The sequence below is a fragment of the Alligator sinensis genome, unplaced genomic scaffold, assembly GCF_000455745.1.
Source record: "Alligator sinensis unplaced genomic scaffold, ASM45574v1 scaffold1032_1, whole genome shotgun sequence".
Classification (NCBI taxonomy): domain Eukaryota; kingdom Metazoa; phylum Chordata; order Crocodylia; family Alligatoridae; genus Alligator; species Alligator sinensis.
The window spans coordinates 402,288-424,313 of record NW_005842450.1 but is presented as its reverse complement, the minus strand read 5'-3'; the positions used below and the strand labels follow the sequence as shown (position 1 = coordinate 424,313).

At 52.3% G+C, this 22,026-nt stretch overlaps 1 protein-coding gene across 1 annotated transcript in view; it reads left to right on the top strand.

Annotated features, from left to right (window-relative positions):
- The window catches only part of LOC106722577 (BPI fold-containing family B member 3-like), a 46,179-nt gene that overhangs the window by 14,162 nt on the left and 9,991 nt on the right, over positions 1-22,026 (top strand). The window contains exon 15 of the mRNA XM_025212181.1: positions 20,944-21,064. Coding sequence (XP_025067966.1) covers positions 20,944-21,064 — 121 coding nt within the window. The remainder of the gene's footprint in view (positions 1-20,943; positions 21,065-22,026) is intronic.

Sequence of the window (22,026 nt, the reverse complement as noted above, 5' to 3'; positions counted from 1 at the left end):
TCCAGTGAAGAAATACAGCAAATCTGAATGGGCTCCTTAATAATTATTAAGTGAATACTGTCCGAGTTGCTATTTTTCAGATCAACTCTGTCTTGGGTTATATGGTTTCAGGGGAAATGGAGGACTCTGTGGTTATTTTTCTGTTGCTTTTGTTTGCTCTTTCAATAAACCTTCCTCCTTCCAGCGCTCGAGCGGTGCTCTTTCCCCCCCTGCCGCAGAGTTCAGGTCCCCGCTGGATAAACCGGCACACGCAGATCGGGGTTATAAGGTTTTGGAGGAGCTCGGGTGGGCTTGGGTAATTCCATCTGTTGGTCCTCAGGGAATTGTAGCTGTTAGAAATGAGAAAAATCCTGCTTGCTTTTCTGACCCGGGGCTCCCTGTAACCTGCTTTCGACGGCTGCGTTCGACCGTTTGTTGTTTTGTTTGTTAAATAATTTATCTCTTTTTTTATTGTAAGCTGCTCTGGTCTTTTAGGGGGAGGGCAGCATATCAATCAAGTAAATAAGCCTAGTCTTCAAGGTAATCTGTGAAGGAGGGGAAAATGCGTTTGTGCCCTTTTCCGGCTTGTTATGATGTTCAGTTATACAGAGCTCTATAAAAAAAAAAAAATGAAAGCTTTGTTTCTCATTTTCTTATTCCTTGTAAATAGTATGAGTGTTAAGCCTTATTTGATGACTTCGTGGGGAACTCTAGAAATCCTTTAATTGAAAGTCTGGGGATGGCGGGTCTCAAATGGATTTAGTACCTGGGCACTAACCCATGTGCCGACAGTCCTTTCCCCCTCGGTTAATCGGGCTCGTTCGCGGGCTCTCGGGGTAGGCGAGACTCTGCGATTAGCCCCGAGTACGTTCCTGACAGCGAGACCTCGATAACGGAAACCACATTTCAGTGCCCCCAGCCCCGAGTGCCGCCGTCCTTCCTCAGCCAAAACCTCCTGAACGAAGACGTCACCTGAGTAAGATCTTCAGTGTTTCCTAATTGTTCTTACTGAGCAGCAATTAACTGTGAACGCAATGATGAAACGTTCAAGCAACGGCAACTGGATTTAAAAGATTCATGTGAAAATCGTAGAAAATGAGGGTGGAAGGGACTTTAGGAGGTCACATCTAGTGCAACCCCTGCTCCAAGCAGGACCAGCCCCAACTACATCACCCCAGTTTGGATTTGTCTACCTGGGCTTCAACACCTCCAAGGATGGAGACGCCACCACCTCTCCGGGTAACCCCTTCCAGTGCTCCACCACCCTGCTGGGGAGAGAGTTTTTCCTAATATCCGACCTCCACTTCCCTGGCTGCAAGTTGAGCCCGTTGCTCCTTGTGCTGATATCTGCCACCGCTGAGACCAAATGGTTGTCTAAAGATGAAAACCTCCTTAGCCCCGGAGCACTCCTCGTGTTTTCTTTAGCATGCAGCAAGTAAAAGAAATAAAACATTAAATCACATCCATTCAAAAGGAAGAGAGGAATTATTGCTCCCTCTGGCTTTTCCAGTGCTGTCTGGCCCCACGGACTGCAGTGTGTCTGCTTCTCCGAGCTTCGTATGAACATCTTGCGCAGCTGCGTGACATGCGATAAAATAAAATAAAGCAAAGGGTGGGGGGTTTAACTGGAACCTCCAGTGTTTGGTTTTTTCCCCCCATTTTGGAATATTTTAAGGAAAACATTAAAAAAGAATACAATTTTCTTGTGTGCTTTCAAAGAGGAAAATAATCCTGGTGGGGCCTTTTATCTTTACAAAGTGCACGCTCCGTCCAGGTCACATCATTGCACATATCGTACGTCTTTAGAGGGTGACAGAGAGCTAAGGGGAAAGCCGGCACCCCCGCGACAAAATACAGGGTTATGCGCACGTGCAATAGCCCATTGACTGCAAGCAAACTACCACCTTTCCAGGGGCTAAAAGTCGCCCTGCATCTCTGTTGACACCTCTGAACAGGTCATGGATGAGCACATGAGCATCATTTCTCCCACTGAATTGAAAAACAGAAACAAAAACATCCCAGACTGGCAGCTCAGTCCCACCAGAGCTGGGTAGATCTGGGCTGTGCAAATCCATAAATAACCTGACCTGGGAAATACCCCGATTCCCTGGGCCCCGGGTGAACCAGGAGGATCTTCAGTAATGAAACCAACCTGGTTGCCCCTTTGCTGGGCAGCAGCAACGTCTATAAAACTAGTCAGGGAAGACAGTGGGGACCCTTGAGAGAGTTGATTGTGCTTATGAGACTCTTGGGTTGAGCTTGTTGTGGTTTAATCTCCTGTTGGCAGCTGCTTTATGGTTTTACTTTATTCCCACAATATCTCCTATGCTGGCCAGCACGATGGTGCCTTTTCCACACCCATGTGCTGGGTTATCGTGCTCACCGCGGAGACATCAGCAGTGCCCCAGCCCCCTTGCTCGGTACGGCCAGTGCGACGTGCAAAACATGCATCAGCTCCATGGCAGAGGACACGTGCTCCCCGTGCGCTCTCGGGGACAGCCTCGCCTTCGGGCACGTGGCCCAAAGCAGTGCTGGAAGGGGCTGGGGGATGCATGAGACCCGGCAGGAGATGGCAATGGGAGCTCCAGCAAAGCTGCTGGGCGAGGTGGGACTGAGAGACCACTGGCACGGAGCAGTGATGGGGAAGGATGCTCCAAATGAGAGGAGCGTGTTGAGAGCTGGAAGGCATAGTGGGGCTACCGGCAGTTTGGAAGCTGTGGGAAGCCAAGTAGCATTGGCTCCGCTGCGTTTTCTGTACGTGTTGGTCCCATTTTGCCAGTGCTGGCTGGTTTCCCTTGCTCCTGGCTGTCTAACGGATGGGAGCGTCTGGCTCGGATTGCTGCGCGCTCTGGTAGGCGGCAGGCTGCGAGCTCGAGACCCGACAACTCGTTATCGGTGCTGCAGGGTTAAAGAAACGTCGGAGCTAGCGCTTCCCAGGGATTATTCCTGCCAAGCGCGCGCTCTGCCACATGCAGCCGTACGATGAGATCATCCCCGTGGCTAAGGAATTGTTCCAAGCTCTGCACCATATTTGTACTCCTCAGCTTGCTTCCTTGCTCTATAAACTGCTCTGGAAAAGCTGAGTCTTTCTTAATGGCCAGGCTTTACCTTGACGGTGCTAAAGGCTGGTAGGTGCATTTGTAAAATTAAAAGCAGGCCCCTAGGGAAATCCTTCCTGGGCTAGCGTTTAAGCTGGTGCAACCGAGCGTGTCCAGACTCGAGTCTCTCGCTGTTGTTTCGTATCCGTAAATCTGTACAACAGGTGCAGAGCAGAGGTGCTCTGTCAGTTGAATGTGCGAGCCTTCCCCGTGGCCTGCGTGCTTGGAAATGACCAGCTCAAGGGCTGATGAATGTCTTTGTGGAGGTTAATTTTTTGCAATGATATCTTACCAAAAAAAGGAAGCAGAGCAGCTTTGTATTGGGGGAATTGCTGCCCCAGCAGCTTTGGTTTTGAGACGTGTAACCGGCTTCGTCTGTCCTGTTCTGCAGCACGTTCCCTGGGACGGTGCTTTCCGGGGGTCCGTGCTCTGCCAGCGACGTTGCTTGGCCGGTCTCTGGGCACCTCGGCTCGTGTCAGCTGCTCGCTTGAGGAGAGAGCGATGCTGCCTTTCGTTGGGGGCGGCCTGACTGCTCCTCCCGAGGCAAGACGTCGGTGGGGGATGGAAGAGCCAGTTTGTCGTCCGGCTCGGCCCTGCGCCCCCGCTCAGAGAAACGCACTCGTTTCGTGGCACTATCTGCATACCACATCTCTGATGCTTTAATGCATGTATTTCCCATTGTCTGGCTTTTATGGTTTCTTTGCTGAGCTCTTTCCTGGAGTTTGTCTGTCTGGGGCTGGGTTTGGGTGAAGGCTCGCTCCAATATTGCCAGTGTTGAACTGTTAGGACCTGGGACTAGTGAGGACTGGATATGAAGACGCTTGGGATTTAGGTTTCTGCTTTTATTGCGTATTTCCAGCCTTCATGCTGCATGAACTCAAGTTTTCTTTGCATTTATACTCTTCTATTCTAGTGCATGCATGACTATGGCCCAGACCCTTTCCACCAAGCTTGACTGGCTTCCATCTCTTGGATTTGGGGAGTGGCACCGTCGCAGAGGAGTCCCGTGGCGCTGGTGGCTGATGAACGGGGGCGAGGTGCTGGATGCAGGCGTGGCTTCCTGAGTTGAAAGGGAAGAGTTCAGCTCAACTATTTATTCAGCTTGTGGGATGGTGGAGCCTTTCCAATGTGCGCATAGGAGAGGCTGCTGCTGCTTTCAGTAAGCTCTCCAAATGCGTGTTTTGCATTGCTCCAGACCCACGCAAAGCTCAGCTGCTTGCATGCAAAGCCTGCATCCTCAGTGTCCTTACGTAGAGTAGCTAGACAGAGTCAACATAAGCACGTCAAGAAACGAAGCTGAGCAGCTTTCACCTCTGACGTCAAGTGGCAAGGCAGAATGGCCAATGCAGAGGTCATCGCCGAAGCCGACCTGCCGACCATCACTGCAGCACTCAAACAGTGGCGCCTACACTGGCTTGGCCATCTCCGCAGGACGGAAGAGGGGCACATCCCGAAGGGCATCTTTTTGGGGGCAAATTGCAGGTTGGGCGAGAAGAGTAGGGTGTCTGAAACTGCACTTCAAAGACGTCTGCACGCAGGACATGAAGGCTTTTGGAACGGACCCAGACCTTTGGGAAGCCTTAGCAGGAGACGGGACAAAGCAGCGCTCCCTTCTCAACGTGGAGTCCAACATCGCAACGAGAAATGGGCGCTCGACTTGCAACAGAAATGGGACCGAAGGAAACAGCCGGTCAGTACAGTAGCCCCCAGCCCACGTACGCCTGTGACCGCTCCGGCAGCACCGAACGTGGGTCTAGCTTCGGTCTACCGTCGGTCTGTACAGCCGCAAGAGAGCGCGCGTCACCAGGCAGCGGAATAGCTGCAATATCCCCCGGCCCTGGCTAAGGAACGGATACCGTGTCCGGCACAGCAGAGACGACAGTTTTGTGTCTGGGAGTACCAAAAAGTGTTTCTTTTTTCAGCATCGCACGTGCGCTTGGTTCTTCATCTCTTGATATCATTAATTTAGGTTCCTGTGAGATGATAGGGGAGGCAAATGGTTGTATTGCTAGACAAGGAGGAAGATGCTTGTTTAGAGCCCTGTATGGTCGCACGTTCTTAGCACAAAATATCCTTCCTTCCAGCTCTGAAAGGCTGAACTTTACGGACTTAATAAATACCTGCTTTTTGGATTGTAACGTTGCCTGTTCTTTTTCTTCGCACTTTTTTCCTGCTGCTGTTGAGAAACATAGAAAATAGGACATTTCAATCTAATAAACCAAAGCTGCTCTGTTTTTCTGGCCTGGGTTGAAATCCCATCGGTGCCGTCTGCCCTGAAATGCATCTCTTTGCTGTGTTCATTTAATCAGTGACCTCTGTTCAGATCTCCGGCCTTGTGATGCCGATCGATAATCTCCTTGTGGAAATCTTTGTGCCGCTCGCTCGGCAGTGGCAAGACCACGTAGATATTTTCTTCAGTGAGTTGATATCCATCAAAGGCAGAGCCTCTGATTGAGATGTCTCTGTTGGGTATTTGACCGCACAGCCCCCGTGCTTTGTACACAGAGCATCTTTGCGGCGTACAACTGCACCTTGCTGGCAATAAACCTTTTCAGGAATCTGAAAGCGGGGAGTTGAGCTGGCACCAGTCGCACCCGGGCTGTCTCAGAGGAGCCTTTTGCAAATGTTTTGTTGGTTTTTCGCTTGAGGCTCGCGGGCACTTCGCTGGAGAAGGAGCCGACAGGAGCAAACAAAGGGAGAGCCTCACGGAAAGGCTCTTTCTTGGCTTCCTCCAGTCTTGTGCCACGTTGGATCGGCAGCTCCCCCGAGGTGCAGTTCTCCTTGGGTGCCTTCTCCCCATGCCCACCCGGCTCAGCAGTATGCTCCGTCCCCGCCTCCCCCCTCCCGGCATGTCGATGATGGGATTTGCAGCCCAGGAGGCAAGTAAACGGGGCTGTAAAAATCTGCAGTTGTTGCAGGAGTCTAATGCAGAAATCCCACTGCCAAATGTTCTGGGCATTGCCTGGACTGTTACCAGAATAAAAATCCTTGAGGTAAGATATGGCACCTCTTTCTTCGCTTCTTCTGCAGATCCCTCTTTGTGGCATTGATGCCCAGCAAGTCCCGCAGGGCATTAGGGACCTACGAATAGACAGCTGGGTCTGTTTAGCCCGCTAACGCTGCCTGGTAGGAGATGCTTGGAGGAAGCTGTCAAAACACTGAAGAAGCGCGAGCTGGACCATGTCTTCCTCGGTCGCACCCCGGTCCCTGGGGGCTGGCGTATGTCTTGAAGCCTTTTGATCATTAAATATCCCTTGCAATAGGTGTGGAGGAGGATTCTGGATGATGTTGATATGGGTGGAAATACCCAGTCCCTTTCTGAGCCTTGGCCTTGCTGACCTCCTGCAGCCGGGACCGCCGCACACCTTGTGTGGGGTGGGGGGAAAAGGTTTCCTTCCCTCTCTCTTTAAAGCGTCCGTCTATTTAACATTGTTGGGTGTCCTCTTGCTCCAGCGCTGAGGTTAGAGGAACGGAGGCGTCTGGTCTTCCTTCCATTTGTTGTTTCTCGCGTCTCCGCTCCGCTGGAAGAGGTTTTCGCGTCCCCTGCCTACGGAAGAGGTTTTCCAGGGTTCATCTCGCAACCCTTCTCCGCTCCCCTTCTCCCCTAGGTTGCTTGTTCGGAGATCTCGTGCTCGTCGGCACATACACTGTCCAGCTGAGGTGGCACCAGGGTCGTATTCAGAGGTCTGAGAATATTCTCTGTTGTTGCTCCTTGTGCTTTTGAATGCTGCTTTGCTTCCATGCCCCCCACCCCCAAAAAAGATTGCAATAGAAACAAGTTTAGCAGATTTGCAAATCCCAGCCCTCACGATGCCCGAGTGAAGCTTTCCCACCAGGTAGGATGTGAAGCTGATGCAGCCCTGGCTGGGCTTGGGAGGCCTGGGTTCCCTTCTGTGCTCTGCCACAGACTTGCTTTGTGACCCTTGGCGAGTCACGTAATTTTCCGGAGCCCCGGTTGCAAAAAGGAGGATGCCAACATCACCCTACCTGCAGGGTTAAAGACTGTCAGGTGCTCAGCTGTTTCAGCGATGGGGTTGATTCAGTACTTGGAGGAGATGGGAATGGTTTATCTGTGATTTGTCTCTTAAAAAAATTAAAATTGATGGTGCACGTGATGCTTTCTACCTAAGGCCCAAGTGCGTGCATGTTGCTCCCTGCATATATGCATGCATGCAGGCAGGAGTCCCCCTCCCTGCGCTGCACCCGGGGCTCCGGAGGTATCCTGCACGCCTTCAAAAGCCTGGTGGCCCGGGGGCATCTGCCGGGTGGCGGGCGGTCTCCGGTCTAGTCTGTGCCACCTGTTAAACACAGGTCTTTACAAACCTTGCTGCGCTGCTTTTATGCACCTGCATTGTATTTATAGGTGGAAAAAATTGCAAGTAAAGTGCTTCATGCCAGCCCTTGCCACTATTCAGGATCTAAATTTATCTCCTGCCCTCTTCTGTTATGAATGAGAGATTCTCTGACTGGCTTCAGAGCCTGATTTTGGCTATTTAAAATACATCCATTCTGTAAATCATACAGGGAGCAGCTGCCTCTCTGCAGAGCCCGGGCGTCCGCAGATAAAATACGACTCGTTTATTTGGTTAGCTAGGACCAGCGTTGCTGTAGCGGGGCATCGTTACAGGCTCTTACTAATTCTCAGGCCTTTTTCCTAACCGTTCTGGGGTGACGGGGGTGTGAATGAGAGGGGTTTTGGTCTCTTATTGAATGTAACTGGGGTTTCGGGGATCAGAGCTTTGGGAGAGAAATAGCTGCTTTCCTCTCTGATCCTGGAGAGTGACTCTGTTTTACCGTATGCGTTTTAGCCAGCAGAAAGCCGCCCCATTCACTCACTGGGGGCTTGGAGATGAGACGGCATCTCAAGCACTGCTTCCTCCGGGGAAGGTGCTCTGCTTCGGAGGGTGGTGGGAGCCTTGCTCTCTCCATTAACACTTCTGTGCAATCATTGATTGCCCCGCTGGGTCGGCAAGTCAGCCCCGCGCTCGCGTGGAGGGAAAGGGTGCTTGAGCAGAAGGGAAGTTCTTCGTGAAACCCTTCTTGGACCAGGGGTGAATGTAGGGCTTGTCTAGCTCGTGAAATGCCAATGGCGTAGCCAGCCAGCGTCGCACCTGCGTGCGGCGTCCTTGGACATGTCACCTGATCAGGTGCAGCAGGATGCTTTGGGATTCTGATGTCTGTTAAAAGGCATGAGAGGAAGGTAAGAAGCTTCTAACAAGAGCCGCGTGCTGCCACGGTACATGCAAACCACGCAGGCGCTTGCTCCTGTTGTTTGCCAAACTGCCAGAGCCTAATCAGGACCCTGCTTTTCTCCTCACCCCTCTCGACCCAGTCTCCAAAAGGCCGTTCAGTCCTCTCGGGGCTGCGATCTCTTAATTAAAACAAGTGAGATGTGGAAATAGATGTGGAAGCGTTGCAGTGGAGTATGTGGCTAATAACTGTCTGATTCTGCTTTCTGCGCGCGACACCATTACGCTCCCAGCTGTCGTCTCGGAAGCAGTTGTCATTTTGTGTTCCTGTCAGATGCAGCATACTAAAGAGGAGGGACACACACCGCGCTCTCCCGGGGGACTCGGGTTTTTGGTCCTTTGCTTGTTTTTGCACGCTTCCCGATATAAAACAGAGGTAACTGGCTGCAAATATATAGAAATATACATCTAGGAAAAAGCAGAACCACCACTGATAAAGCCGGTGTTGAAATGGGAGGGTCAGGATACCTTGGTAGTAAGTGAATTGCATTTCGGGTGACGAAGCAAGATCTTTTGGAGCCCAGGAGCTGCAGGCAGTGCTCTCGCGGCCAGCGCGGTTTAGTGGAGGTGGCGCTTTGTCCCCGGAGCTGTGGCCGCACGAGCACAAGCTGCTTCAATGCTGAGTCCCATGGGCATCGTGACACAAAATTCAGTGCAAACTGAGAAGGCTTTGGGAGCAAAGGAATAGGGGGAAGAGGTGAGCGATGAGAGAGAGAGAGAGAGAGAGAGAACGATGTGCCTCCTCCCGGCTGGGCTTCAGAGCCCAAGTGTGGGGGCACGAGCGTGTCTGCGTGGACGGCGTAACAAACCCGGCCTCCGGACCCGCAGCGTGGCTGGTGCCTCCCGCGCCGTAACTTCCTCCCGGAGGAAAAAATGGTACTAGCTGCCGTGGGACACGCAGATCTGGGGAGCGGGACCACGCCATCGCCCCCTTGGTGAGGCCTGAGAGGATTTCCGCTCTCTCGTTCGACTCTCCAAGAGTTTGGGAAATAAGTCGTGTTTAAGAAACGGGTCAGAATACGTATTCCGTGCAGTTGCGCAGGCCCGAAGGCACCTCGAGACCTCGTCTGTGTCTCGTTGGTTTTAGATGCCAAACGGGGGAGCCCGACTTTTTAATCAAACTCGGATGATTTCCAAGGAACTCCAGAGCGAGTGTCTCCCTTGCATAGAAGTTTCATTGATGATGAGACGGTCGAGTTCGGCTCCATTTTCATGCTGTAAGTGACTCTGTTAAACAGTAGTTCCCCGCAGATAGCTGTCTCTTTGATGCTGGTTAGTCTCTGACACATTAAAAATCCTTAACTTCGGTTTCTAAAGTCTCACTAAAAACCCTACTGGGACTTTGATGTTGAGAAGATTCTGCTCAAAGTACCCCAATTCTCTGAAGCTTGGCTGGCTCTTATCAGCGAGGCAGCGCAAGTGGTTGCCTGCGGCAATAAAATATCAGTAGCAGCAAAAATGTGTCGTGATTATTTATGGTCTTAGCGTCTGCAGCCAGGAGGGACCACTGAGACTTGCCGGAGCCCGGCGCTGCCTGGAGGAATCGAAGTCTTTGTTTCGGAGACCGTATTAGCCGCTGCATATTGTGATTCTGCTCTTTCATTATCTATGGTGATCCAGCCAACATTTCTCGCACAAAGCGCGGTGTAATTTCACACATGCTGCACACTTGTAAAGCCTGTATTTGCTCGTACCTGCTTAGTTACACTCGCTCGTGCTCGCAGACCGCTTGTTCTGCTAACCGCCGTGCCAGAAACAGGGTGCGGTATGGCGGCACCCGGCTCGTTTTGTGCTAAGTGTCACTAATTGAACCGCAGCCGGTGTTGATCGGGTGCCCCCGAGCCGTGCGTGCGCGGTTCACCGGCGTGTTCTGCAGTTGTTTGCTAAGGGTGAAATCCAGCCCTCCGCAGATGAGCGACGCGAGCCGTATGGACCACTTCAGGGTCGCGCGGGGCGTTTCGGTGGAGTTACGTGGGGTATAGACCCTGTCTTGGCCGCTCTGGGCAAGGGTGAAGTCAGCCCCAAGTGCCAAGCGCTTTCCCATGTGGATTTTGGGGGATTTAATGCTCATCTTTCAAGCTGCTTTGCATTCAGTTCTGTCACGGAATTGGTGAAACCTTCAGGCTCTTTTGTCTCTTCTGAATTAAATGATACCAATTACGAGTAGAAAGCTGTGCTCGTGTACATCCCTGTCCGAGTCGGGACTGCTGACCTGCTCACGGCTTGGCCAGCTGCACAACAGTCGTGCTAGGAGAGCGATAAGCTGATCTTGGTTATAATGCTTGTACTCTGCACTACCCCCAAATGATTTAATAATCCTAATGATCAGTCGACGGCCCCCACCCGACAGCGGGGTCACCCCGCTGTTGCACAACTGCAGAGAGGTCGCTTTATTCCAGACTCAAGCTGCAAGAAGGAGCGCCTCTGAAATCGTGCAGGCTTTGCAGGGCGAGCCCTGCGAGCGGCGAGTGATGGATGTGGCGCGAGACCGGCGGCTGGGTTTGTGGAGACTTTTTTACATTTTTCAGTTATCAGGTTATGATTGAGAGCCGCCACTTCCTGAGTCACGTGCGGCTCGGCAAGTCTCCAGCAGCTCGAGAGGCGCAATTCCCTTCGACCCTGGCTGCGGCGAGCAGGAGAAAGGAATAGATAGTCCTGTGCTAACCCCACAGCAAGCACGATGATCGGTAAGGCTGGCTTTACGCCAGTATTACTTGGGGTGTATAGTCCCTCTGCATGGCACGAAGGACCCCAGGATAGCCGTGGTGCTGCCTTGGTGGTCCAGGGATGAATTTCCCCCGAGGTGCCTGGCAGGACACTGTCCCCCACGCTCAGTGAAATGCCGCACCGTGTCCTAAGAGGAGGCGTGATCAGGAGCAGGAGGGTGGCGGGCTCCGGATGCCTTGGGGTGTTGAAAGCAACCTTCTCAGGGGCTGTTTCTCTGCCTCCGTGTTCAAGCTTTGTTGCATTTTATCACCATCAGGGGGCTGTCGAGGCTAAGGCATCCTGTTCACTGTGCTTTCCAAGCGTGCAAACAACCCCAAGTGCAAGCGTGTTCTCTGCGTGTTTCTGTGCAAGCCTGGCAGTGCGAATGCAGCACCAGTTGTGGGGGGGAAGGGGCGGGTGGTGCAGGACAGATCTCTCTCTCTCGTATACGACCCCCAAGGCCCCTCTGAGGACACGCTCTTCTCGTGCTGGTCTGACCTGGCTCGGTTCCCGGAGGCCAGTCGCCTGCCATGTTGGAGGCATAGATTTAATCAAATCAAGCCTCCATATTATTGCAAACTCTTGGAGCTGCGTGTGCACTAGTGCTTAGCACAGCTTTGTGCGGTCATTGCATCCAGACCCCCGCGTATGGTCTAATCCCTTTTGTAAATGGATCCCGCTCTCTCCTAAAACTCGCAGGGACTTTTGCCTGTCTGTCCCCGGGGGAGGCTGTGGCAGCACCTCGCCACTCTGCCGCTGGACACCTCTTCCTAATTTCTTTTATTCCCATTGTCCTTGTGCCAACGTTGTCCTCTAGCTTCGCTGGTTCGCCCCCTCCTTGGTGTTTGTCCTCTGCATGCATTTACCTAGAGCTGTCACATCCCCGCGCAGCGTTCGCCTCGCCAGGCTAAGCAAGCTCAGCTTTCTTTCTCGTTTTAATTTGAATCATTATGCACATTATGGGATGATCTGCTCGGCAAGACCAGAGCAATGCAGCTCGTTTTGCAGCTGCTTGGTTTTTTTTCTCTTCTAAAAACAGGAGCCTGCCCCTTCCTGACCCACATCAGGTCCTGGAGACTGCTGCGGTGCCATCCTACAGCTAGCGCCGCGTGCCCCGTGGGGACAGAGCGAGCCGCGGGTCGGGGACGAGGGGCGTGGGTTTGATCTAGGCCATGCACCGTCTTATCTGCACTTGCCTCCTGTGTCTGTTGGAGATCTTCCCCGCTGAGCATCTCCCGGGAAAGGAAGCTCTCCCCAGAATCGGGACTTGGCTATCCATCAGTGCCCAAGTAGACACGAAGAGAAAGCGATGTGTGGGGTGGGGAACATCAGGCCGTTTGCTTAGGATTGAAGGTGGGCAGCGTGCTTAGTTGTTTAGAGGAGCTGTCGTGGAGAGGCCTCGTGCCGTGGGGCTGTGCGGCAAAGGGGATGGGGGCTGGCTCCATCCCCTTGCTTTTTCTTGCTGCTCTTTGAGCTGTCTGGTGCAGTAAGACTCGGCGGCGATATAAAGGGCTATTGGCATCGTTAGAGCGGCCACTCTTGCTGGGTGTCTACACTGGCAGTTGTTAAACAACGAGCATTTCCCCCCTTTCTCATTCAATTTGCTGCGGGAGTCGTGAGAGTTCTTGCTGTGAACGTGGAAGGACGCCCACGTGTCCCGTGGCAAACACCGACTCCAGCACATGGGAAGTGTCAGCTCTTTAATGGCCATCTCTAAACCTTTCGGGTTTCTGTCCCGGCATGCAATGGGTTGCATGGATTTTATGACAAACCTAATCGGTGAATCTGGGGAGAGCTTCCTTTCCCGGGAAAGATCTACAACGCATCTCTATAGATGGCTTTTCAAGTCCTTATCATCAGGTGCGAGGCAGGATTCACATCCACCAAATGTGGATGTAGATCGCTGCGGGGGGAGGGAAAGGTGCTGTCTTCAACTCGAAGAGCTTGCCCTGAATCTGCGGATATAAGGAGGGGTTTGCTCTTTGCATCCCTCAGCAGCTTAGGAAACCTGTTCTCCGTATAATGCAGCTTCTCTGCCGCGGCCGAGGACTGAGAGCGCCCAGCCCCAATTCCACGTCTGCTGACTTTCCACTTGCCGGGCCTGAATTTAGACCCTGCTTTTCCATTGCAGGAGGCAAGTTACAGATCTCTGTATTGTTTGGCAGCCATTGAGCCCTCCTGCAATTTGTCATCTGTGGATAAAAGTCACGGCAAGGAATGGGGGGGCCAAAAGAGCATGCTTGCCCAGGGCTTCGGGTGTTTTGGGGCCAGACTGAAACGCACAATCTGAGCCCGTGGTTGTCAAGCCCCCTTCATTCACTTACATGACCCTTTCCCGGGCTGGGGTTTGTTTCAGCAGCGTAAGAGTGCAGCTCACTGGGGTATCTGTCCTGCTAATGTCCTATTTGACTGCTTTCCTTCTTCCCTAGTGTTGCTCTTGAGCTGGCAGCTTCATTTCTTGGCACCGCCGCAGTCAGTTTCCACTGAAATTTCAGCCGGGCAATTTCATTAACGTTTGCAGTGTCCTTTGGGAAGCAATCTTCTCCGCGGAGGTGTACCTGCAAGAAGACGAGCTGGATGTTTATACAAAGCGAGAGGCTGTCATTCTTGCTATCAGGTGTGTTTTCTTTCACCTCTAGCAATGGGTGAACATCACCCATGATGAATATATAGTTGGGTTCAGCTACATCCCAGTGTTTTTCTTCTGAAACAGGGACAGCTGCACAAAAGAGCTAAATCCAAGAAGGGATCAGAGCTGCAGCCGCACCGAGGAGGGCGGTAAAATCCATTTCCATCTTGGGGTGCTTCATAGAAAATGGAGGGCTGGACGGGAGCTCAGGAGGTCACATCGAGTCCAGCTGCCTGCTCAAACCAAACCAGCCCCAGCTACATCATCCCAGGCAAGGCTTTGTCTAGCTGGGTCTTCAAAAAGGCCAAGGATGGAGACGGCACCACCTCTCTAGGAAACCTGTTTCAGTGTTTTACCACCCTCCAAGTAAGAACGTTTTTCCTAATTCATAGATGTTAGGGTCAGAAGGGATCTCAATAGATCATCGAGTCTGATGATCCTTGGGTATATCTGATAGAAAGCATTAGAAAAGGGTAGTATTTAAAGAAATCATCCAATGTCCAACCTAAATCTTCCTTGCTGCAGCTTGAGCCCATTGCTCCTTGTGCTGCCATCTGCCCCCACTGAGCCCAGTCCAGCTCCATCCTCTCTGCAGCCCCCCGGCAGGGAGGTGAAGGCTGCTGTTCAGTCCCTCTTGGTTTTCTCTTCTGCAGACTAAATCAGCCCAGCTCCCTCCGCCTCTCCTCAGCAGTCCTGTCCCCCAGCCCCACAACCATTTTTGTTGCCCTCCATGCCTGCCCATTAGGCATATCCTGTTGCATTTTCCTCAGTCGGATATTTCCATTTGAAGGCTCATATCTTGAGGTGCATCCTCCTTACCTGGCTGAAGTTCTCTGCTCCTCCCCAGTGTGGAGACCACTAGTTCCCTTCATTAAACTTTTGCTAATGCAGCACTTAGCGTAGGTCTCTCTGCTGTGTAGATGAGATAATTAGAATCTCCCGCAGCGTTTGCACACATCATTTGCTCTCCTACCCGATGCCTCCCTGCCCGGTTAAGAAGGAACAGAAGCAAACACCATCGCCACGTTGAGGTCTCGTTCTTTCTGCAGGTGCGCAGCTGCATTGCATCCATGGTCCAGCACTGAAAGCAGCCGTGCAGCTGGGGAAGCCACAGATCTGGAGCCTGGCAGCACTGAGGTGCGTGCACGTGTGTTCATTGTGTGTGTCGTGCAATGAAAACCGGGCAGCTTTGTTGTGAGCATCATTTTCCCCTTTCTTGTAATGTGGCTGTAATACTTTTAATGCCCTGTTACAGAAACATCTGGGTTAATATCGGGATTAGGAAGATAAGCTGCTTTTGTGCGCCTGGGATTCAGCAGCTTGAATGGACCAAAGCCTAGCCGTGCTCCGGCCGTGCTGTGAACCAACTGCCTGGCCTGCTTTTACTTTTGTGACGCTGGTATCAAAATGATGGTGCTTTTCGGTGTGTGGAGTAAAAAAATACAGGGAAGACGGGACTGACTATATCAACCCGCTTTCGAGGGCCTTTTGGGACATGGCAGCTTCAAGCTTGGGGAGTTTCTGCAATGCTTTGCTTGGATGCTGGTGGTAGGGGATGGTTCTGATGAGAGTGATCCTGCCTCGGGCAGGGGTCGGACTCGGCGGCCTCTGGAGGTCCCTTCCAGCCCCGCTTCTCTAGGATTTCTGATTACTTTGAGAATCAGAGAAGCAGCTGTTAGAAACGGGTTTACATGATGATAAGATGTGGAAACTCTTCGACGTTACAGATGTCTGCTATAACCAACTGGGCGTTTTGTTGGAAAAATGGGCTGTCGATACCGGGGCGTTACACAGGTGTATCGGGATTTCCCACCGACTCGCTAGCACTGCGACAGATCACGGCGTGGTCACGTTTTGAGGGGAGGGGGATGCAGTAAATAATCAGATTGACTAGAAAAGAAACAGCATTATTTATTTCTTTAAATACGACCCTTTTCGAATGCTTTCCATCAGATTTCCCCAAGGAACCTTGTCTGGCGATGTCCGTGGACCAGCACGGCTGCAACCAACACCCCTGTTTCTTAATGAAGTATTTTTCCCAGACTAAATTTCAGGGAAGTTGTCCAAGCTGAATCCTGCCCTGTGCACCAGGGTTTCCCATTGCGTGCATTTGCCTCCTCAGAAACCCGAGTGCTGAGATGTACTAACATGGTGATATTCTTCCTAACGCTCCCCACAATGCTTCGTTTTAAGTGTGTTTGGCTGGCTACGGCAGAGCTCGGTTCCCTTCTGCTAACTGATGCCACTCGACGGGCAGAGAAAGAAGGACACGCTAACAAACGGCAGGATGAAGGAGAGCAAAAAAGGAAAAACCTGCCTAACGAGAAGAGTCTAACAACGTATGAAACACAGCATTACACTGAATTCATGTTTGCTTCTGGTCTTAGGGCATGGATACACGTCAGGTGAGATGTGCACAAATGCATCTACCTAGCCATTTAACTGCCCGATGACCTTGCGTGCATATTTCACCGTCTAGTTAATTGATTACCCAATTGCAAGTGTACATTGGGTATACAGTTGCCTGCCTTAAATAGCTGAAGATCAGTTTTGCATATTTATAAAAACTGACCACAAATGAAAGGGATGTGGGGGTAATAATAGACCACGGTGTGAACATGACCTGGCAGTGCGATGCTGCAGCCAGCAGGGCAAAGAATACCGTGGCGTGCATCAATCGATGCATCGCCAGCAACGCCAAGGAGGTGATGCTCTGCACTGGTGAGACCGCAGCTGGAGGACTGCGTCCAGTCCTGGGCACCGCGCTTCAACAAGGACGTGGGCAAGCTCGAGAGAGTCCAGAGAAAGGCCACCCGTACGATTAGAGGCTCGCATGGCAAGCCATACGAGGAAAGGCTGAGAGGCCTGGGACTCTTCATCCTGAAAAAGAGACCGCTGAGAGGGGACTTGATAGCGGTTTACCGCTACATCCGGGGCAGACGTCAAGGGCTCGGTGAACCTGGGCACCCAAGTGGAAAACCAGGAGTAATGGCCACAACGTCCTGGAAGACCGATTCAGGCTCAACATTAGGAAAAACTTAGTCTCGGTCAGGGTGTCCAGACTGGAATCGGCTCCCTCCAGAGCTGGTGCAATCGCCAACCGTGGAAAGCTTCAAGAGGAGACTGGACGGGCACCTCGCTGGGGTCACTTGACCCTCGTTGTCCTTCCTGCTGGGTGCAAGGGGCTGGACACGGTGACCTTGTGAGGTCCCTCGCAATCTATGACTTTACCAGGCATGTAACAATCCCACCCCCAAAAAACCCAAACGCCCCCCCCAAATCCTCTTGTCTGGTGTCTAAGGTCCCGTGGAGAATTCTCCTTGAATACTTGTGGTGACTCCGTGGCCTTGAAGAAACCCTTCCCTAGTTAGGACGTGGAGAAGGGAGAGAGGGGTGCGTGTCTGGGGAGGCAGGTATTTTTTAAGGCCATCAAAACAATTAAGAGCAAATCAGTCGGCAGGAAAACCAGGTGGTCTGGATCGGTCCCGGAGACACCTGGGCAGCGTTTGGAAGAGGCCGGGATCCAGCAGACGAGCGCAATGCTCAGACGCGAAGGGGTGATGGATGATGGAGTTTGGCTGTTGGGTCCGTAGCTTTAGTAAAGGCCTCATTGTGCCGCGAGTTACTGTCCTTGTTCCTGCTCTCCGTGTCGTGGAGCTTTTCTGTAGCCCGGCTCGGGCCTGGGTGTCTCCGTTCTGGCGCGTCGCCGTTCCTCAGTCTCTTGCGCCCTTTGCTCTCTGTTGGGCGGCCCGGGCTACGTTCAAACCAAGACTTCAGGCAATTTCTGGGCAGCATCTTTAAGGCCTGGGTAATTTTTGGCTTCTGTCTTTGCACTAGACGCTCTGGGTCCGGTCTTTTCCTATCCCTTCTTCTCGCCTGTCCGCTCCCCCCGTTACTCAGGACCATCCTCTGTGCGCATGGGCCGTGTCGCTGCGGGCAGCCCAGGCTTGAAGGGACTCCAAACAAAGCAGAGTTTATACAAAATTGAGAGGAAATAGAATTGCTCCTATGTCTGAGCAACCCTCCCGCCTTGTGTAAACAGGACATCCCTATTTATTATTCGATTTACATGTTGTCCTTCCCATCAATGGTTTAAGGTCACTTGACAATTGATGGTTATCCTGGAAGGAAGTCAGAGGTGGAAGCTAATCCTTTGGTATTAACTGGTATAAACTGTAAACTGGTATAAAGTAGCATACCATTTGTGACTTAAAAACGCAGGACCGGCAGTTCAGTCTGGTTCCCGTGATCACAGGCTCCGGCCACGTTGTGGGATCTTATTCATGAGCTTATCAAGGTCATCTGGGGACTGGCCAGTAATGACCGTGTTGATCATACAGAGCCCCGGTCCGGACGCAGGGAATCGGAGCACGGCGATTACCGTGGCTGGGCCGTGTCGAAAGAAAGAAAGTGATCCCGACACTGAAGAAAGAGCTTGTCTGTGGCCCGGGGAGGAGAAGGCCGCCTGCGCCGCCACCATGAAGATGGCTAGACGATGTCGTGTCAGACCTGCAGAAATTGCAGGTGGGCAACTGGGGACCGAGGCGCGCACGGTCGGGAATGGATGGAGACGGTGGAAGCAGCTAAGGGCCTCTAAGTGCTAAATAATAGTAGTAGTAATAATAACAAGAACAATCATCATTATTATCTGAAGATTGCCCAGGCGACTTGCTCTTCTGCTCCTCAGGGGCAATTATTCATAAAATCACAGGCAACGGGGGCTGGAAGGGAGCTCAGGAGGTCACATCCAGTCCAACCCCCTGCTTCAAGCAGGACCAGCCCCAACTGCATCATCCCAGCCAGGGCTTTGTCTAATTGGGTCTTCAAAACCTCCAAGGATGGAGATCCCACCACCTCCCCAGGGAGCCTGTTCCAGCGCTTCACCCTCCTAGGGAGAGAATTTTTCCTAATATCCATCCTCAACTTGCCTTGCTGCAGCTGGAGCCCATTGCTCCTTGTCCTGTATCTGCCCCCACTGAGAGCAGCCCAGCTCCATCCTCTTTGCAGCCCCCCTGCAGGGAGTTCATAGATGTCAAGGGCTGGAAGGGACCTTGGAAGATCACCGAGTCCAGCCCCGAGCCCCAGGGCAGGAAGTCAGCTCGGATCCAAGGATCCCAGCAAGATAAGCGTCCAAATGTTTCGGAGGTGAAGGCTGCTATCAAATCCCCCCTCGGTCTTCTCTTCTGCAGACTAAATCAGCCCATTTCCCTCGGCCTCTCCTCATAAATCGTGTGCCCCAGCCCCCTGTGCTGGACTCCCTCCAGCAGACGTTGTTCCACAATATCCCTCTTCTCATGCTCGAAACTGCCTTCTCATTTCCAGCCTGAATGCATTCACTCTCTACCCCCATCCTCTCTTGTGCCAGCCTTGCCTGTTGGCTTCAGCTGCTCCGCTCCTTCCTTGGTGGCAATGTAATGGTGGAGCCCCTCTCAGCCCTGGCTTGCCAAGCCTTGGCAACCCGGGCTGGCAGCCTCCGCTGGCGAGGGAGGCTCGCCGTTGCCCCGGGCGTGCGAGCGGCTCCAAGTCTGTCGAACTCATCTCTGTTGCACGTGCGCACCGGGAGCTGAACGCACCGGTCCAGATAAAGCCTCACAGATGCCATGTACCTTGGTCGTTGGCGCAGACCAATGCCCTGCCGAGTATGTGACCCTGCCTGCTGCCAGTCTTTAATGTGCCCTTTTGACTTCTCACCTGGCTCCAAGGGTGAAAGCCACCTGCTTTCCTATGGGCCTGTTGGCTTAGCTGGAGGTTGCTGTGAACAGGTCACCCAGAGCGGTGGTGGAGTCTCCATCCTTGGAGGTGTTTAAGACCCGGGTAGACAAAGCCCTGGCTGGGATGATGTCGGTGGGGCTGGTCCTGCTTGGAGCAGGGGTCGGACTAGATGTCTGAGGTCCCTTCCCACCCTCACTGTCTGTGAGTCTACCTTTCATATACAGGTCGCAGCATCTTAACATGCACAGTAGCTGCAAGCACGCCCCTCGTCCCCCCTTCCAAGGCAGAGGACCCACCGGCCTCTGCAGCGTCTGCTCCTGTGCACTCGTACGTGCACACTCACAGAAGTCACCAGGTCTGCGCTGAGAGATTGCATCTTTCTGTGAAATCTTGCACTGGAGCGCCTGAAGCAGCAGCTCAGCAGCTGGCCCCTCTGCATGAGTGAACACCCTTGTGTATCTACTATGAAATGAAGCTCAGGACATTTGTCTTAAAAATTCTGGGTTGACATTGAACTTTTTTCCCCGTCAGGAGCAGGTCTGAGATCTTGGTTTCAGCCGCGCTTGATGAATGTCTCACATCAGCTATCTGCCATGCCGGGGTCCTAGTGAAGCCCTCTCGGTCCGTCCTGCAACCAGCGGGTGACCCTCGCGTCCTCTGTGTTTCTGTCCTCATCTCAGCAAGGCGAGAGTGCGCTCAAACGTGTTGCGTGGCTGTCCTGCCCCTGCCCCAGCAGGTTGATTGCAATGACCTGTTGTGCAAGGATGTTCACAAGTCTTAATTTTTTGCAATTGTGTTGGGAGGAAGTAACAAAAAAAAAATTGCTTCTTCTCAACCCCCACCCTGTTGCAGAAATATCCTCATTCCTAAATCAATGTGGATTATAAAAGGATTGTGTGCTGCATCTTGGCACCAGAGAAAAAGAGGGCAACAAGGAGACGGAGCTGTGCTTTGCTACGGACTCGGAGCCGAAGGGAGAAGTTTCCAGAGTTGATAAAGGTAATAACATTCCCGCTGCTACCTGCCTGGCTCCGTTGCCGCGTGCAATGGAAACGATTTTTAAATGAGAGAGAGTGGTCATACATGCGTCATCCTGGAACAACGTGAATATTCATTTTGATGCTAAAGATGTTTAATTTGGTGACTTTTCACTCCTTCCCCATGCTGCTACCCTGCCTGGCTGTATTTTGCATAAATGCTTCTTCACTGTTGCTTTTTTAGGGTTATTTTATCGGTTTTGAAAATGTTAAGGGGGGAAAAATAAAAGGCGGCTTCATTGCCTGTTGTCACACCTCTGCTACCCGGCTTTGGGAGAAGCAGAGCATCGTGGGAAAATCCTTGTTTTGGGCCGAAGCCTGAAATTTCTGCTTGGCTTTTCCTAATCCTGTGCACACGTGAAATTCCCATGGGCAAAGGTGAAACTTGTACCTGAGAAAGGACCGAGTTAAAATCTTCAGGATTCAGCCCGTGCTTTTATTAAGGCATCAGACCTCTCAGCCGGGGCCGGGGCCTCCCTCCTCTGCTGTGCTCGGATGCTGGGCTGCCTAACGGAGGTTGGTTTTCTCTGCAGGCATCACACCTGAAGATGTTGAAGCTTTTGGGGATTGTCCTCTTCTGCGGCCTGCTGACCCCAGTGCAGGGACCGGATCCTGGTGTCAGCTTTCTTGTCAGTCGAGGGGAAACTGTAAATTGTACGTAGAAAGCCAGGGGTCATGTTCATACTGCAAGCTCTATGGGATGATGAGAAGGAATAAACCCCTGTCTTATTCCGTGTCACTGTTTTGTCTCTGTTGCACGTCTGTTCCAGCCTCCTCTTGCTGTCCTGACTCCTCAGACCCCGGGGGCCAGCGACCCGAAGGCCATTACTGAGGTCCCCGGGCTCCTAGGGAATCCCCCGAGCATCGCGCAGTGCAGCCCTCTGGGGTCAGCGGCCCGGTCTGCTTTTGCCTCTCTGTTTTTTTTTATTTTTTTTATAAGGAACATTTTTCGTATCCCGAGCCAAATCGATTCCAAATCCATGAGTCAGGCGAGAGCCATAAGTGGCCCTACTGCCCGCCAACATCCTCTGCCCCGCCTGGGGCTTCAGATGCATCCAAATAATTTGGTGGGCATCCTACGTGCAAGCCCAAGCCTGGAGACTTGTGGTTTGGATGCCCCCAAATTTCACTCGCCCTCAGCCGTACGGCTGCAGGAGCAAGCTAGGGAGGAGTCTCCCATTGCCATGAAGTGGGCGTAAAGCCGAGATCTTCCCGCTGGATATGAAAGTGGGAGGTTAACTATACATTGCCTCCCCATGCCAGAAATGCGGTTATCCCCAACAACTGGGAAAACTTTTTTAATTAAAATATCTATCTATCTATCTATCTATCTATCTATCTATCTATCTATCGGTCATAAGCTTTCCATCACACATCTTAAATATGCATTAAGAAACCGGTGCTTCCCGTTGCAATAAATGCACTCAATCCTCTGCGCACCCTTCCTCCACCCTCACCTACCCAAAGCGTAGTCCTTTAGTCCAGACCCAAAACCACCTTAGTGGTCGCGGTATTTCCCCTAATGAGGAGAAGGGAAGTGGCTGGCTCTGGGGCTTCCCGAGCAGGTCGCGGAGCTGCTGCGTGGAAGCTGCGGCTCTGCCCCACTTGGTCTCGGC